Here is a 17,911-nt window from a genome sequence, read left to right as displayed (position 1 = left end):
TTTGACCCATTACAGTAAGGGGGACCAGATTTCTCAGACAAAACCCAGGGGACAATGTCAGCTAAAAAGTGTATTTAACTCCAAAAAAAGTAATGTTTGGACTTTTGTAAACCTAAAACAAGGCACGAGACCTAAAACTGTATCATTAGGGTGCTAAGCTCCCCCACCCCCCCACGGGCTGACCTAGACCCAACCTGCGCCTACCTTCCTCTCCACTCCACCTCAGAGGGGAATGTTTCAGATAGAAAGTCCTAAGATTTTCAAGATAAAAAAATATAATACTTCAAGATAGAAAGTCCCTAATATTTCAAGATAAAAAAGTTCTAATATTTGAAATGAGAAAGTCGTCTATGTCAAATAGAAAAGGTCCAATAGTCCTAATATTTCAAGCTAGAAAGTCTCTAATATGTCAAGAGAAAGTCCTAATAGTCCTAAATTTCAGCTAGAAAGTTCCAATATTCCAGATAAAGTCTAATAGTCTAATATTTCAAGAAGAAAGTCTTAATATTCAAGATAGGAAAGTCTCAATAGTTCATAATGTGTAATGTTTACTGAACTACGGACAGCTTTTGCTTTATTGCTCAAGCTTGTTCTTCATTGAGAATCAGATACAAGAAAAAACAATGAGACACTATTTTCATTGGACATGATATTAACCAGATCGCTCCAGTCGGCATAACAAGCTACGTGTAAGTTGAATAGGATAATTGTCCAGTTGATTACGTTCATAAAAGTGCTCGTTGCGGTGACAGACGAGATTAATATGTCTAAGGTCTGACAACATTAGGGAAGGGATTTCTTAAGAGGTCGACCTTTTGTTAAAGTTTAAGATCATTTTTAAAACATAAAAGTCCGCGAAAATGCGTTCGCGACAACCCACCCAACTCCATTAAATATCAGTGATTTAGCTTCGTAAAAACACGGCTTCTAAAACCCTATCTGAGCACGTGGGTCTGGCTGCCTGAGGCTGCGTATTGGGTGGGGTGTGACATCGCTAGTTTTTCAGTTTTTCTTTCTTTCATGTCAATTCAGGTCTTTCAGTCCCAGTGAAAACGGGGACATTCCGGGGACAGATCCAGCGGGGGATCAGTCGCTAAAATCATCATCATCATCATTCATCATATCACCTTATTTAAAAGCGCTTTCACATCAGCAGTAGCTGAACCAAAGGCTGTACAGAAGGAGCAAACACAGATAAAAATAACAATCACAAAATCATAAAAATAATAACTGGGGGTGACGATCTAACCAATAACACTATATAAAACAGATAAGATCACGTCTTGGTTTGGGTTGAAAGCCAAAAGTGTAGAAAGAGTGTAAAAAGAGTTTTAAAAAATCGGTATGGGAGCCTGCCGAATGGTCAAAGGTAAGCATTCCATAACTTAGGAGCAACAGGAAAGGCCCTGTCCCTCTAAGCTCAGCTTGGATCGGGGACGACCAGGAGCAAACTGGTCAGCCGACCGAGTGACCGGGAGAGGGAGGTGCGGTTGAGTAGCTGATAAATGTAAGACGGGGCAAGGACCGGTTAAAGTTTAAAAAGTAATCAAGAGGTATTTAAATGGACTCTAAAATGCACAGCAGCAAGTAAGTGAAGCCAGGAGGGATGATGTGGTCTCTCTTCCGGGTTCCAGTCAAAAACCGTGCAGCAGCGTTATGGACTAGATGCAGACGGGCGAAGTAGGATTTAACTGAGTCCAAAAATACAGGGAATACAGATCAGCCGTAAAGAAATGAAGCAGGGATTACGGTTTCTAACTGCTGCATGGAAGGAAATGGTTTCCCTTTACCAACTCCTCAGAGTGAAAAAAACTTAATTTGGACTGGCGTGATTGGCTGTTCCAGTGTTAAAATCACTGTCCAATCTAAACCAAGACTGTATTACTGTTGGTTTAAGATAGTGAGGCTAGAGGGGCCCAGCTCAGTAGGGGATCTCCATATGAGCCACCAGGTCCAAACATTATCCACCTCTGTTTTCTTTTCATTAAATTACAAAAGTTAAGCCGAATCCATGCTTTAATATCCTCACGGACATGCTGAAAAGAGGGTGTAATAGAACCAGGTGTCAATGTCGTTTTAGGGTACATAAATCTGGCAGTCGTCTGCATACAATGGAAAGACTACATGTTTTTTGTACGCATAGCCCCAAAGGACAGCAGATTACAATGAAAAAAGCAAAGGGGGGACTAAAAGTTGAACCCTGGGGAACACCACATGACAGTGGAGCCAGCATGGGGCTTCAAACCAAGCCATTTGAAACATGAATGTTCTGTCAGACAGGTAGGATTCCTAACAACTCCCGGACAGTGCCAGAGGCCTACTTGGCTGTAACTTGAGATTAAAATGCTGTGGTCTACAGTATCCAAAGGCAAGCTGGAAGTCCACAGGACCAAGGATTACCATTATTCCGGAACTGCATGCCAAGAGGATGTCATGCAGACCTTCAACCAGTGCTGACCTCCCGTGCTGTGTAGGGTTTTAAATCCAGATGAAAACCTTCTGATCAACCCTGCTCATCAAGAAAAGGACTTAGTTGTAGACACAAATTTTCCCAAGATTAAAACACAGGATATCCTGTCTAAAAAATGATTAAAGAAAAACTAGTCCATGCATGTACTTATCTAGGTGGACTACTTGAATTCTTTATTACAGGCGCTCGAAAAAGCACTAAAAGAATCGGTAGCGACAGAATGTGCAGAGTGTTTGACAGGGGAACCAGGAAAAGGAGACCAACACTTCCTGTTTTAGCTTCTCTGCATGGGGTCCCTCCCACCAAAATCATTTAGAATATAATTTAAAATCCTTCTTCTCCACCTACCACAAGCTCTTCATGGTCAGGACCTCTTATGTAAAGAGTCATCGTACCTTAACAAACCTACAAGAGACACTACGCTCCCAGGACAGCAGGGTTCTTGGTGGTTCCTGGGTCTCTTAAAAGTAGAACGGGAGACAGAGGGTCAGCTATCAGGCTCTCTCGTGGAAAACCAGGTTCCGTTGGGGTTAGGGAGGCAGACACCGTCTCCATATTTAAGAGTAGCTTAAGACTTTTCCTTTTGGATAAAGTTATAGTTAGGGTATAGAATGAATATTGTTTAGGGAGTTGAGGAGTCGCAGCGTTCGAAACCCGGCCCCTGCTCTCGTGTCCATAGTGTCAGATTATACTCATACTCTGAACAAGAATAAACTAGAGGAGCGACTTGCTACAGCCCAATCAGGTTGGGGGAGAGTTTAGCTGACCAGGCTCCTCTCTTTAACCTGTCTCTTAGTCTGGCTGATAAGTTTTAGAACGTGGGGACTTCCTTTGACAACACTGAGCGCTCCTCTCTCTCTATCTTTTATCTTTCCTTGTACTGTGCAATCCATGTCCAGAACTGCGTTACTAAACTAGCTTGGGGAGTCACTCCCCAGAGACCTTTGTTTATTTTCCCAGCATGTTCCAACTCTGTCAGAGAGGCCTCCAAAATCATGGTAGCAAGCTGTCCGCATGGTCCCGCTACAACGTTCTGCAGCCATATCATCTGGCTCCACTCTGTGTGCCGTGCCACGTCCTGCGTGCCTTGTAATGCCCAACAGGGCCCTTGCTATGCCATGAACTACCTACAAATAACTGCTACAAATACTATTTTTGCTATTTTCTATTTCCACTTTATTCAAACCCCAACCGGCCCGTAGACCACCGCACTACCAAGCAGCCTGGGTCTGTCCGAGGTTTTCTGCCTCAAGGAGAAGTTTTTCCTCACACTTTGCACTGTTGCTTGCCTGGAAGAAAACACTAGAAACTGTTGGGTCCTTGTAAATTCTGTATGTGTGGCTACCTTTGGAACGGTCTATGATGATAATGCCCCTACGTTGTTACTGAATGTACTTTAAAAAATTAATTGAAAATTGACCTACAAGCCACTTTGCCAGCACTGTAAGGCATGGGGACGAGTTTGTCAAGGAAAGGTTACAAGGTATTGCAAGAGTTTGGTGCAGCCAAAAGAACCGTGAACTAGAGGGACCTAGGACAGAGCGCTGAGGTACTCCCACTGTAAATCAGACAAGGACACCACATGACCGTGTGTCTTTTGACCAGCCAGGGATAGTTGCCCGTGTCACAAGCCAATTTTCACATTCCACTGCTTTTGCTGGCTAAGTAACCAGCATTGTGGCAGTAGCTTAATTTAGCTCAGGCGAAAATCATCTCTCATCATATCAATCTCCTAATTTCTCCCCCAAATATGAAACCTTCTTTAAGGAGCCAGTTGAGGTGGTTTGGCGGACATTGGTAAGGCATGCCTTCTGGCCCCCCTCATGGGAGGTGTCCAGGCACTTCAGCAGGGAGGAGGCTGGGTGGTGGGATTATATCTCACTGGGACTGGGACGCTTCGGGATACCCGGTCGAACGATGGTGTATGTGGCTAGAGCTTTAGTGGCGGGAGGGAAGTTTGGGGCACCGGCTGGGTGCTTCCCCGCGGAACCCGATAACTGGATAAGCAACAAAGATACTGGAGGTGGATAAGGATGGATGTTTTTTCAAACAGTGTGCGGCACCCTGTGAATGCCCCATGCTACCTTGACTGCCCCCTGCCACTCATTTCCACAAACCAATCACAATAATCCTTATCCTCCCCGGTTGTAGCAAAACCCAGGGTTAGTAAAGCAATTCACCTTGGAAAATTGACCCTAGGTCTACTCTGATCTAAACGACCTTGCAAATCGCGAAGCCAAGTAATAAAGGAAGGTTAAACCTCAAACAAACACAAGCAACCTGGGTAAACCCTGATGAGCATGGTGGACAGGGGTAACTAGAGGTTTTGAGGAGATCAAACCAAGGGTTTCAAAGGCACGTCACAGAGGAAACTACTGGAATTTTTTAAGGCATCCATAGTAAAACAGAGGGTGAAAAGATGGACCAACAAAGGTCAAAGCTGGATTTACAGGCCTTATTGGGACTGTTATGATTGGGTGTTTCTGAGGCTGCAGCCATGATCTGGACGAACTAACCGACACTGTGAACATCTCCTCAGCTTTTGTGAGGAAATGGTGGTGCCGACAAATCCTTCTCACACCATAACCAACCAAAAACCCTGTGTTCACGGCAAGACTCAGGCAGTCCATCAGTCAAAAAGGGGAGGCCTGAGAAGTGGTGACCAGGGTCCTGTATAAACCAGTCAGGAAAACATGGGACCAAAGAGTCAAAGCAGCTAATAGGAGCTATGCTAAAAAGCTGGGAGGAAAAAGCTTTTCAAAACAACGATCCTCGGTTCATTGTGGAGAGGCCTGAAGGACTCTCACTACAACTACGGAGGGGACCATCCCCAACACTGTGTTCAACAAACTGGCTGCACAAGTTGACAACAGCTCACGTGTAGGTTTGAAAAGGCCAGTCCAACCCTCACCCCACACCAATCCACACTTCAGTGCAATACTCCCCACCCTATGACCTCAACTGCACTGCACGTTCTGGTGAAGTGGATGGCGGCCAGCTTTCCAGAGGCAAGAAGACCAGAAAGACTCATTGGGACCAGACGGTGTGTCAACATGCTGCATGAAAATCTGTGCAGGACAGTGGCCCCCCATCTTCACTCAGATCTTTAACATATCGCTGGAGCTATCTGCAGTTCCTTCTGCTGTCACGCTCCCACGATCATCCTAGTCCCAAAATAACCCACTCCCGGACTAAATAGACTACAGGCCTGTAGCACAGGCCGACATCCTGTAGTCATGAAAGTCCTTTGAAGAGCTGGTGTTGCTCACCCTGAAGGACATGCACAGCCCTTGCTGGCCCACTTGTAGTTTGCCTACAGGGTCAAACAGGTTGTGGATGATGCAGCTACAACTTGGGACGCAATACAATCCTGCAACAACCTCGACTCTCCCGGGGCTATGCAAGGATCCTGTTTGTTGTCTTCAGCTCGAGCGTTTCAAACACCATGCATACCCGGACATCTCAGCCCACAACCTTCCAGCTCACTGTGCAGCCCGCACTGATCAGTGGATCCACAAACTCCTGAATGCAGGGTCAGCAGGTGAGGGTGGGGAATCATCACATCCAGGCACCACGGACTATTAGAACTGCGCCCCCCCAGGGTGTGTGCTTCTCCCCACTGCCCACAGTCTTGAGCTTAACACGCTCAAGGACTGTGGATGATGATTGTGGACTCAGGAAGAGGACCACCACCACCTCTTCCCCACATCACCATACTAAGCAGCCCTGTGTCTTGCTGTGGAATGCTTCAGTGTATGGGACTCACTATATCCGGACCTGAAGTTGGAGCCCAAACACAGTCACCATCATCAAAAAGGCCCAGCAGGGATGTACTTCTGGGCCAGCTTAGGAAGCTCAAAACCTGACTCAGGAGGCGATCCACTTTGACACAGCCCAGCGCCAAGTCTGTCCTCTGCACGTTCATCAACTGTTGGGTTGGGATCTGCCACCTAAAAAGGGACAAGAGCGACTACAAACGGACAGTTAGCACTGCAGGAAAGGATCATCGGTGCCAACCTGCCTCGTCCGTCCAGGATATACACATCCAGAGTCAGGAAACGGGCAGGAATCTCACATGCAGACCCTTCACCCAGACACAATGCTGTTCCAGCTTACTGCACTCTGTAGCGCTACAGAGCACTGTACGCAAACACAACAGATTCAGGAACAGTTTTGACCCACAAGGCACTCTCTGCTAGAACAGCTGACTTCTGACTCCAGTGGTCAGGGTCAATTGCTGGGGCCACATAAACCCCAAACACTGTCTTACGCATCTGTTTATGTGTTCCAATTGTTATCATTTAGTTAGTTTAGTCAATTCATTCTCCTATATCACATGGTTTCCATGATTATCATCATCATCATTCCCTTCAGAACTGTTCATAATGGTTCATATGTTCATAGGGTACTATAATCGAATACTAGTTCATCCCAGTACCCTTTGCAAGTTCCACATTTAAGATAATTTTTATTGGTCTTTCATTGCACAAGCTCCTTACATTGTTTCTGTTTAGAGTATGTATATATTAGGGAGCTATATTGTGGTATATATGTTTGTTGGGTTGTTTGTTTGGAATCGGTAAGGCACCTTGGTGAGAAACAAACTATGTTCCAAACTGAAAAAATCCTGTAGTGTTGTTTCATTACCTGGTCAATAACAAGCTGATTCTGAAAAAAGGGACTGGAAGGGGTCTGTAAAGGTCATACCTAGGTAATGGTCTTTTCTACCTCTTGATTATGTCTTCCCACGTGAGCAGCAGTCCTTGCTGGTCTATCTATCCTACCAGGCAGGATGCGGGCGGCATGATCAACTCGAACCACCTCACTTTAAATGTCACACACCTGCAAATTAGATACATGCAGGCCTGATTTTATCATCAACAATAATGATACATAAGCACCTACTGTTGCACAACACAATAAAGAAGAACTGGTGGCTCAGTTTTCTTTGAAAACGAAATTATGAAATTTTACTGCATCTTGATATTACTGATTAATGTACTTAAAAACAGTAGGGAGTGCTTGGAAGCAGAAAAACGTTAAAACCTACATTAAAACCTATTAACTGGGACTCAGCGTGTCAAGTGTTATACTTTAAGGTACCTACCCAGGTTCTCTCCTGCCATTTTCGTATGCCCACCATGCGGATTGCATTGGTGGAAATTTGTTGTGCCATCCTCCTGCTCATTATCACACAAATCACATGGGGTAGAGGGCGGGCTATCGCATGCTGGGACGCCACTGAACTCATGAGTTTCTAGCAGAGACTGACAAACCAAAAAGGAAGAAATTCACGTAAGAACTTTCACAAAAATCTCACAGTATTAGGGCTGGGGATTGATATGCATTTGTCTCAATTTGATATTTCTCGACGGGTGCCAATCAATTTGTAGTGCGATTTCCTCATTGTGATTCTGGAAGATTTTGCAATTGTCTTTCTCTTTAACAAAAAAAAAAAAGAATAATACACTAGTAGAGACAATTAAAAAAAATTTACTAAAAGAATGCACATCACGTCAGTCAGTGCTGACATTTTTTTCATTTGTAGAGAAAGAAGACGAGTAATACTACATGTATTTTCTGCATTTTGCTTGCTTTGGTGTAGTGGAAACAGATATGATGTAGTCAGCAGTACCATATCAACAGGAAATATAAGTGAATCATTGGTGAAAAAACTAATAATTGTCACACAAAAAAAACAAATTAAAAAAACCAACACAATACGTAAAATTTTCGGGGTTTTCACCACTAAAACCCACCATTTGGCTTGTTTTAACCACGTGATAAGAAAAGAGTCTGATCTTTAAAAAAATAAAAAATGAAAATATCTTATACTATAATATTAGATATATAATATTATCAGATTAGCAAAACAACACAGAACATACTATAGTTTTAATATATTAGCGTGTGTTCTACACCTTGAAGTGAGGCTGTGTGAGTATGGGGTGAGCTCCAGCTGCGGTGTCGGAGTGGTGTGTGAAGGGGTCCAGGCATGAGGATCTCTTGCAGGAGCTCACATTGTTCTCCCTCACTGGCGAAGGACGCGGCTCCTTGAGGCTTCCTCTTGCTCCTAACAACAAAAGACACACATATGGTATATACGGCTCCGTGTCTAATCTCATATAAAGAGAAACAATGGCGGACCACGACAAGAATGTAGAAGTCCCAATGTGTCAATCCTCATGGTCATTAAAAAGGTATACACATATGATGGCTAAGACAACACAATTCTATGTAAATTATTGTTTCTTTTTTCCCTTGTATGTCTACGTTTTGTTGATGTTTTGTAAAAGCCTGACCAAGGACAGGACTGCAAATTAGCGAGGCTAGACATCCCATAAGTGCAAGGACATAGGGATGTCCTGATAAATAAACAATCAAAATAAAATACCATAGAATTGGATACACATAAACACACAATATAAAAGGGATGTGTCTTTACAACTTAGTTGACAACCACATGCCGGTAAGTCTATTTAAATTATAGTGATGTATTAAAAGTGTTTATGTGTGGTACCACACCAGAGGGCTCTCCATGATGCCTTTGAGGTAGATGAGGTCCAGTCATGGCGTAGTGGAGCGGTAGTGGTGTCACTCATAGCGTCCAAACCTGGGGGACTATCACACACACACACACACACACACACACACACACACACACACACACACACACACACACCACACACACACACACACACACACACACACACACACACACACACACACACACTGTGTTCAGGTTAAACTGTGAATTTCTCAACACTTCACAATTTCATCTTTCAAGTCATAACTAGTAGAACTGTTGTATGTGAAAAGCCTTTTATATCATTATTATATATTAACATATCCCATAGTGTTAAGTTAAAGCAACAGTAAATCGTGTACGTGGGTTTGAAAGTTAGGCACCCAGGTAAAAATGTGTATAATGTGCAAAGAAGACAAGAGGAAAAATCTCCAAAAGGCATAAGACAGATAGACATTGTATATGTAACAAAAGTTAGATTTTATTCCTCGTTACACTTAAAAAATTACCAAACAAAAAAATGGCGTGATACAAAGGTCTGAATCTGTCTTTGATGCTTTTTGGAGATTTTTTTATCTTTTCTTTATGCCATGAATACAAATTTTAGCTGGGGTGCCCAACTTCATCGAGCCCACTGTATGTGATAAGCCTATCTACAGCCGTTATTCTTGTGGCAAAAGGTTTATTTGTGCAATCGGCGTGTGAACTTAGTGGTTTCAACCCGTTGTTTACATGTCCTAGGTTGAATGTGTAGGGGGAATAGGAGGAGGGAATCAGGTGTGCACGTCTGTCTGCCAGTCTTTTGGATGCCACCACTGGATGAAAACAAAATTATTGAGAACAGTTCGGGCCACGGGTAAGTTATATATGTAAAAATCTAATAACAGTATCTCCAGATTTTTCGTATTCTGTTGCTAGATACTTTTGAGATGGCAAAAAAGAAAGTATCCTGCTAAAATGCATTTTTACAGTCCAAATGATATTAGGTTAAGTAATTAAGTTCCCCCTCAATCATACGTCAAAGAGCTACATCTGAGCTGCTATTACAGGGCTGTTTTCAACACAGTTCTGAAAACAGTTTTCTCTACTTTACTTACGAAAACATTTCTTTTTTTAAAGATTATTTTTTGGGCATTTAGGCTTTAATTTGACAGGACAGTTTAAGATATGAAGGGAGAGAGAGGGGGAGTGAAGCAGCAAAGGGCCGCAGGCTGGATTCGAACCGGGCCGGCTGCGTCGAGGAGTAACTCTATACATGAGCACCCGCTCTAACCAACTGAGCTATCTGGTGCCCCAGAAAACATTTCTTACTTTTACTTAGGGTCAGAAATTCTTATACTTGCTTAGACTAGGGCTGGTCGACTTTGGAAAAATATCTTGATCACGATTATTTTGGTCAATGTTGAAATACACGATTATTTAAACACAATTATTTGTTGACTTCTGGAAAGATGTTCCAATTATTGACCTTAAAGAGTTAAACAAATGAATAGTGAAAACACCTAGAACTGTGAAATTACCCTTACTACTTTTCCCATTTGAACTTTGTTGTCATTCAGAATACAAGACAAATAAGAGGTTCACTTGCCAAGGTAATGTGCAAAATAATTGATTATTTCGTTTTTGTGATCGTTAGGACCCAAATGTGTAATCGTGATAACATTTGTTAATTTGAATAATGCACAGCAATATTGTACACATTGAATAATTCTTTTGAAAATTGAAGTGAAGGTGTGGGGTGGGGAGGGGGAATGGTGGCATGAACAAAGAAAACGTAGTCAAATGGTTTTAGGCGTCAATGAGAGGGAGATGTCTGGTCTCACCAGGCTCGTCCTGGTTGAGGCCACAGGCATGGTAGAACTTCAGTCATCTAGAGAGGAGAGAGAGAGAGAGAGATAGAGAGAGAGGAGAGAGCGGAGAGAGAGAGAGAGAGAGAGGAGAGAGGAGAGAGAGAGAGAGAGATAATGTGGATACACATTGTAGAATAGTCAAATGCTACTCTCTGTGTGTTGCCGTTGCTCAAAACTTTTTGCTTTAGGTAAACATAACAAAGTTGGAGCTAGCGAGCTACACGCTGAAAATGGCAATAGCTCACGTTAATGTTGTGTTAACAGTTAACTTCATTTATTATTGTATGTGCCGTTTTCTTTTTTCGGGGGTTCAAGTTCCGGACTAAAGCCAAACACAAAACAAGTTCCTTCCGAGGACTATTTTGCAGAGTCCCCGTGGCTGCGTCCATGTTAGATTAGATTAGATTAATTAGACTTAACTGATCCTAAATAGAGACATTTGAATGCTACAGCAGCAAAATATCAGACTTTACAAGAAATAATAAATAGGAGAGATTAGAATACTAGAACCATAGCCTACTCAAAAACTACAGAAGGTAAGAATGTACTTAACACTGGCCAAGACGATTGTGATTGGTTTAAAGAAAGGCAAACCCTTCCCTTCTACAGCTTTAACGCTATCTATCTATCTGGCAATACTGCTGCTCAGCTCGCAGCTGCCATGGAAACCATCGGTTTTGCTTTGACACACACACACACCACACACACACACACACACACACACACACACACACACACACACACACACACACACACACACACACACACACACACACACACACACACACGTGTATGCTAGAGTAGGCATTATGCAACACCTCAGCAATAACAGGAAGAGTGGAAGAGAAGATGAGGTAAAAAGAAAATCTTTAAAGACGTGAAAATGTAAAAATGTAAAGAGGAGAAGAGGATGGAGGAATGACAACATGTAAATCCTGTTATCTGAAAAATGGGACTTACATATTCCACCCACCATTATCAATCTTTTTCACTGATTACATGCGAGTGAATGACAGCAAGCAGGGTTGGAAACCCCTTTGAGATAGTAAATCTTAGGGCTGCAGCTCCCAGGGCTCTATGGTGCTAGTGAGTGTCTGTTAGTTCACAGGGCTCTAGGGTGCTAGTTAGTGTCTGTTAGCTCACAGGGCTCTAGGGTGCTAGTTAGTGTCTGTTATCTCACAGGGCTCTAGGGTGCTAGTTAGTTTCTGTTAGCTCACAGGGCTGTAGGGTGCTAGTTAGTGTCTGTTATCTCACAGGGCTCTAGGGTGCTAGTTAGTGTCTGTTAGCTCACAGGGCTCTAGGGTGCTAGTTAGGTGTTAGCTCACAGGACTGTAGGGTGCTAGTTAGTGTCTGTTATCTACAGGGCACAGGGTGCTAATGAGTGTCTGTTAGCTCACAGGGCTGTAGGGTGCTAGTGAGTGTCTGTTAGCTCACAGGCTTAGGGTGCTAGTAGTGTCTGTTAGCTCACAGGGCTCTAGGGTGCTAGTAGTGTCTGTTAGCTCACAGGGCTCTAGGGTGCTACTGAGTGTCTTTTAGCTCACAGAGGCTTAGGGTGCTAGTGAGTGTCTGTTAGCTCACAGGCTTTAGGGTGCTAGTTAGTGTTGTTAGTCCACAGGGCTCTAGGGGTGCTAGTTAGGTCTTTTAGCGTCACAGGGCTTAGGGTGCTAGTTAGTGTCTGTTAGCTCACAGGGGCTAGGGTGCTAGTTAGTGTCTTTTAGTTACAGGGCTCTAGGGTGTAGTAGTGTTCTGTTTAGCTACCATGCTCTAGGGTGCTAGTTAGTGTCTGTTAGCTCACAGGCTCTAGGTTGCTTGCTAGTTAGTGTCTGTTAGCTCACAGGGCTCTAGGGGGCTAGTAGGTCCGTTAGTCACAGGGCTCTAGGGTGCTAGTTAGTGTCTGTTAGCTCACAGGGCTGTAGGGTGCTAGTTTGTAGGTTAGCTCACGGGCGTAGGGGTGCTAGTTAGTGTTTTAGCTCACCAGGGTCTAGGGTACTAGTTAGTGTCTGTTCGCTCACAGGACTGTAGGGTGTAGTTAGTGTGTTAGCTAACAGGGCTCTAGGGTGCTAGTTAGTGTCTTTTAGTTCACAGGGCTCTAGGGTGCTAGTTAGTGTCGGTTTAGCTCACGGGCTGTAGGGTGCTAGTAGTGTCTGTAGCTCACAGGGCTGTAGGATGCTAGTTAGTGTCTTTAGCTCACAGGGCTCTAGGGACTAGTTAGTGTCTGTTCGTCACAGGCTGTAAGGTGTAAGTTAGTGTGTAGCTAACAGGGCTCTAGGGTGCTAGTTAGTGCTGTTAGCTCACAGGGCTCTAGGTGGCTAGTTAGTGTCTTTTAGCTCACAGGGCTCTAGGGTGCTATGAGTGTCTGGTTAGTATCACAGGGCTGTACGGTGCTAGTTAGTGTGGAACTCACAGGGCGGTACTGGCTACGTTTCGTGTCTCTCTCTCTCTCTCTCTCTCTCTCTCTCTCTCTCTCTCTCTCTCTCTCTCAGATTGACTGAAGTTCTACCATGCCTGTGGCCTCAACCAGGACAGAGCCTGGTGAGACCAGACATCTCCCTCTTCATTGACGCCTAAAACCATTTGACTACGTTTTCTTTGTTCATGCCACCATTCCCCCTCCCCACACCCACACCTTCACATTCAATTTTCAAAAGAATTATTCAATGTGTACAATAGTGCTGTGCAATTATTCAAATTAACAAAATGTTATCACGATTACCATTTTGGGTCCTAACGATCACAAAAACGAAATAATCAATTATTTTGCACATTACCTTTGGCAAGTGAACTCTTATTTTGTCTTGTATTCTGAATGACAACAAAGTTCAAATGGGAAAAGTAGTAAGGGTAATTTCACAGTTCTAGGTGTTTTCACTATTCATTTGTTTAACTCTTTAAGGTCAATAATTGGAACATCTTTCCAGAAGTCAACAAATAATTGTGTTTAAATAATCGTGATTTCAACATTGACCAAAATAATCGTGATCAAGATATTTTTCCAAAGTCGACCAGCCCTAGTCTAAAAGCAAGTATAAGAATTTCTGACCCTAAGTAAAAGTAAGAAATGTTTTCTGGGGCACCCAGATAGCTCAGTTGGTAGAGCGGGTGCTCATGTATAGAGGTTTACTCCTCGACGCAGCCGGCCCGGGTTCGAATCCAGCCTGCGGCCCTTTGCTGCATGTCACTCCCCCTCTCTCTCCCCTTTCATATCTTAAAACTGTCCTGTCAAATTAAAGGCCTAAAATGCCCAAAAAAATAATCTTTAAAAAAAAGAAATGTTTTCTGTAAGTAAAGTAGAGAAAACTGTTTTCAGAATTGTTGAAAACAGCCCTGTAATAGCAGCTGCAGATGTAGCTCTTTGACGATGATTGAGGGGGAACTTAATACTTAACACTTAATATCATTTGGACTGTAATAATAGCATTTTAGCAGGATACTTTCTTTTTTGCCATCTCAAAAGTATCTAGCAACAGAATACGAAAAATCTGAGATACTGTTATTAGATTTATTACATAGATTCAACTTTACCCGTGGCCTAAACTGTTCTCAATAATTTTGTTTTCATCCAGTGGTGGCATCCAAAAAGACAGTGGCAGACAGACGTGCACACTGATTCCCTCCTCCTATTCCCCCTACACATTCAACCTAGGGACATTGTAAACAAAGGGTTGAAACCAACTTAAGTTCACACCCGGATTGCACAAATAAACCTTTTGCCACAAGAATAACGTACTGTAGAATAGGCTTTAATCACATACAGTGGGGCTCGAAAGTTTGGGCACCCCAGCTAAAAATTTGTATTAATGTGCATAAAGAAAAGATAAAAAAAATCTCCAAAAGGCATCAAAAGACAGATTAGACCTTTGTATCACGCCATTTTTTTGTTTTGTAATTTTTTAAGTGTAAACGATGGAAATAAAATCTAACTTTTTGTGACATATACAAATGTCTAATCTGTCATTTGATGCCTTTTGGAGATTTTTCCATCTTGTCTTCTTTATGCACATTAATACACATTTTTACCTGGGTGCCTAAACTTTCAAACCCAACGTACAACTTTACTGTTCTTAACTAACACTATTGGGATATGTTAATATAAATAATAATGATATAAAAGGCTTTTCACATACCACAGTTCTACTAGTTTATGACTTGAAAGATGTAAATTGTGAAGTGTTGAGAAATTCACAGTTTTACTGAACACAGTGTGTGTGTGTGTTGTGTGTGTGTGTGTGTGTGTGTGTGTGTGTGTGTGTGTGTTGTGTGGGTGTGTGTGTGTGTGTGTGTGTGTGTGTGGTGGTGTGGGTGTGTGTTTGTGTGTTGTTGTGTGTTTTTGGATAGTCCCCCAGGTGTTGGACGCTATGAGTGACACCACTACCAGCTCCACTACGGCCAATGACCTGGACCTCATCTACCTCAAAGGCATCATGGAGAGCCCTCTGGTGTGGTACACACATAAACACTTTTAATTACATCACTATTAATTTAAATAGACTTACCGGCATGTGGTTGTGCACATAAGTTGTAAAGACACATCCCTTTTATATTGTTGTGTTTATGTGTATCCAATTCTATGTATTTTATTTTGATTGTTTATTTATCAGGGACAATACCTATGTCCATTGCATTATGGGATGTCTAGCCTCGGCTAATTTGCAGTCCCTGTCCTTGGTCAGGCTTTTACAAAAACATCAACAACAAAACGTAGAAAATACAAGGGAAAAAAGAAGACAATAATTTACATAGAAATTGTGTTGTCTTAGCCATCATATGTGTATACCTTTTTAATGACCATGAGGATTGACACATTGGGACTCTACCATTCTTGTCGTGGTCCGGCCATTGTTTCTCTTTATAATGAGATTAGACACGGAGCCTTATATACCATATGTGTGTCTTTGTTTGTTAGGAGCAAGAGGAGAGCCTCAAGGAGCCGCGTCCTTCGCCAGTGAGGGAGAACAATGTGGAGCTCCTGCAAGAGATCCTCAGTGACCTGGACCCCTTCACACACCACTCCGACACCGCAGCTGAGCTCACCCGCATACTCACACAGCCTCACTTCAAGGTGTAGAACACACGCTAATATATGTAAAACTATAGTATGTTCTGTGTTGTTTTGCTAAATCTGATAATAATATATATATACATTTTTTATTTTTTTAAAGATCAGACTCTTTTCTTATCACGTGGTTAAAACAAGCAAATGGTGGTGTTTAGTGGTGAAAAAACCCCGAAAATTTTACGTATTGTGTTGGTTTTTTTTAATTTGTTTTTTTTTGTGTGACAATTATTAGTTTTTTCACCAATGATTCACTTAAATATTTCCTGTTGATATGGTACTGCTGACTACATCATATCTGTTTCCACTAAACCAAAGCAAAGCAGAAAATGCAGAAAATACATGTAGTATTACTCGTACTTCTTCTCTACAAATGAAAAAAATGTCAGACTGACTGACGTGATGTGCATTCTTTTTAGTAAACATTTTTTTTAAATTGTCTCTACTAGTGTATTATTCTTTTTTTTTTTGTTAAAGAGGAAAAGACAATTGCAAAATACTTCCAGAATCACAATGAAGGAAAATCGCAATACAAATTGGATTGGCACCGATCGAGAAATAATCAAATTGAGACAAATGCATATCATCCCCAGCCCTAATACTGTGAGATATTGTGAAATGTCTTACGTTGAATTTCTTCCTTTTTGGTTTGTCAGTCTCTGCTAGAAACTCATGATTCAGTGGCGTCCCAGGCATGCGATAGCCCGCCCTCTAGCCCATGTGATTTTGTGGATAATGAGCAGGAGGATGGCAACAAACAAAATGTTCCACCAGATGCAATCCGCATGGTGGGCATACGAAAAGTGGCAGGAGAGAACCTGGTAGGTAACCTTAAAGTATAAACACTTGACACAGCTGAGTCGTATAGGTTTTAATGTAGGTTTTTACGTTTCTGCTCCAAGCACTCCTACTGTTTGTTATAGTAGCATTTAATCAGTAATTCAAAGATGCAGTAAAAATATTCATAATTCTTTTTCAAAAAGAAAAACTGAGCACCAGTTCTTCTTTATTGAATGTTGTGCAACAGTAGGTGCTTATTGTATCATTATTGTTGATATAAAATATAGCCTGCATTAATTATTTTGCAGGGTGTGACATTTAAAGTAGAGGGTGGTGAGTTGATCATAGCCCGCATCCTCCATGGAGGAATGATAGACCAGCAAGGACTGCTGCACGTGGGAGACATAATCAAAGAGGTAAGAAAGACCATTAACTAGGTATGACCTTTACAGACCCCTTCCAGTCTTTTTCAGAATCAGCTTTATTGACCAGGTATGAAGACACATACGAGGATTTTTCTTTGGAACATAGTTGCTCACAATGTGCTTACACATTCAAAACAAACAACCCAACAAACAATATATACACACTAATATAGACACACTAATATATACATACTCTAAACAGAAACAATGTAGAGAGATGAGTGCAATGAAGAGACCAATAAAAATTATTTAAATGTGGAACATTGCAAAGGGTACTGGGATAAATAGTATTAAGTTATTATATTACAATATGAACAGTATGAACATTATGAACAGTTCTGAAATAGGAAATGAGAATGATGAATAAATAATGGAAAACATGTGAGATATGAGAATGATGAATAAATACTAAATAAATGGAATAACAGTGGAACCAGTAAACAGATGCTGTAGAGACAGTGTTACTGGGTTATTGGCCAGAATTGAACCTGACACTGTGAGTCAGAAGTCAGCTGTTCATCAGAGAGATGGCCTGTGGGTAGAAACTGTTCCTGAATCTGTTGGTTTTGGCGTACAGTGCTCTGTAGCGCCTACCAGAGGGCAGAAGCTGGAACAGATTGTGTCTGGGGTGAGAAGGGTCTGCAGTGATGGTTCCTGCCCGTTTCCTGACTCTGGATGTGTATAAGTCATGGACGGAGGGCAGGTTGGCACCGATGATCCTTTCTGCAGTGCTAACTGTCCGTTGTAGTCTGCTCTTGTCCTTTTTGGTGGCAGATCCAAACCAGACAGTGATGAACGTGCAGAGGA

At 42.2% G+C, this 17,911-nt stretch overlaps 1 protein-coding gene and 2 long non-coding RNA genes across 3 annotated transcripts in view; 1 reads left to right on the top strand and 2 right to left on the bottom strand.

Moving 5' to 3' along the window:
- LOC116703646 (uncharacterized) overlaps positions 1–10,538 on the bottom strand; it is a 17,985-nt gene extending 7,447 nt beyond the window's left edge. The window contains exons 1-2 of the long non-coding RNA XR_004335478.1: positions 10,465–10,538; positions 9,198–9,202 (exon numbers count right to left, since the gene is read on the bottom strand). This is a non-coding gene — a long non-coding RNA (uncharacterized LOC116703646). The remainder of the gene's footprint in view (positions 1–9,197; positions 9,203–10,464) is intronic.
- The window catches only part of LOC116703639 (MAGUK p55 subfamily member 2), a 99,225-nt gene that overhangs the window by 12,677 nt on the left and 68,637 nt on the right, over positions 1–17,911 (top strand). Inside the window, exons 2-6 of the mRNA XM_032538498.1 lie at positions 13,330–13,378; positions 15,182–15,282; positions 15,750–15,905; positions 16,556–16,720; positions 16,988–17,095. Coding sequence (XP_032394389.1) covers positions 13,348–13,378; positions 15,182–15,282; positions 15,750–15,905; positions 16,556–16,720; positions 16,988–17,095 — 561 coding nt within the window. The 5' untranslated portion in view covers positions 13,330–13,347. The remainder of the gene's footprint in view (positions 1–13,329; positions 13,379–15,181; positions 15,283–15,749; positions 15,906–16,555; positions 16,721–16,987; positions 17,096–17,911) is intronic.
- LOC116703645 (uncharacterized) overlaps positions 13,555–17,911 on the bottom strand; it is a 21,026-nt gene continuing 16,669 nt past the window's right edge. The window contains exon 4 of the long non-coding RNA XR_004335477.1: positions 13,555–13,732. This is a non-coding gene — a long non-coding RNA (uncharacterized LOC116703645). The remainder of the gene's footprint in view (positions 13,733–17,911) is intronic.

Source organism: Etheostoma spectabile, chromosome 15, assembly GCF_008692095.1.
Source record: "Etheostoma spectabile isolate EspeVRDwgs_2016 chromosome 15, UIUC_Espe_1.0, whole genome shotgun sequence".
Lineage (NCBI taxonomy): Eukaryota > Metazoa > Chordata > Actinopteri > Perciformes > Percidae > Etheostoma > Etheostoma spectabile.
Note: the sequence above shows the minus strand (reverse complement) of the source record. Positions and strands in the feature narration are given on the sequence as shown.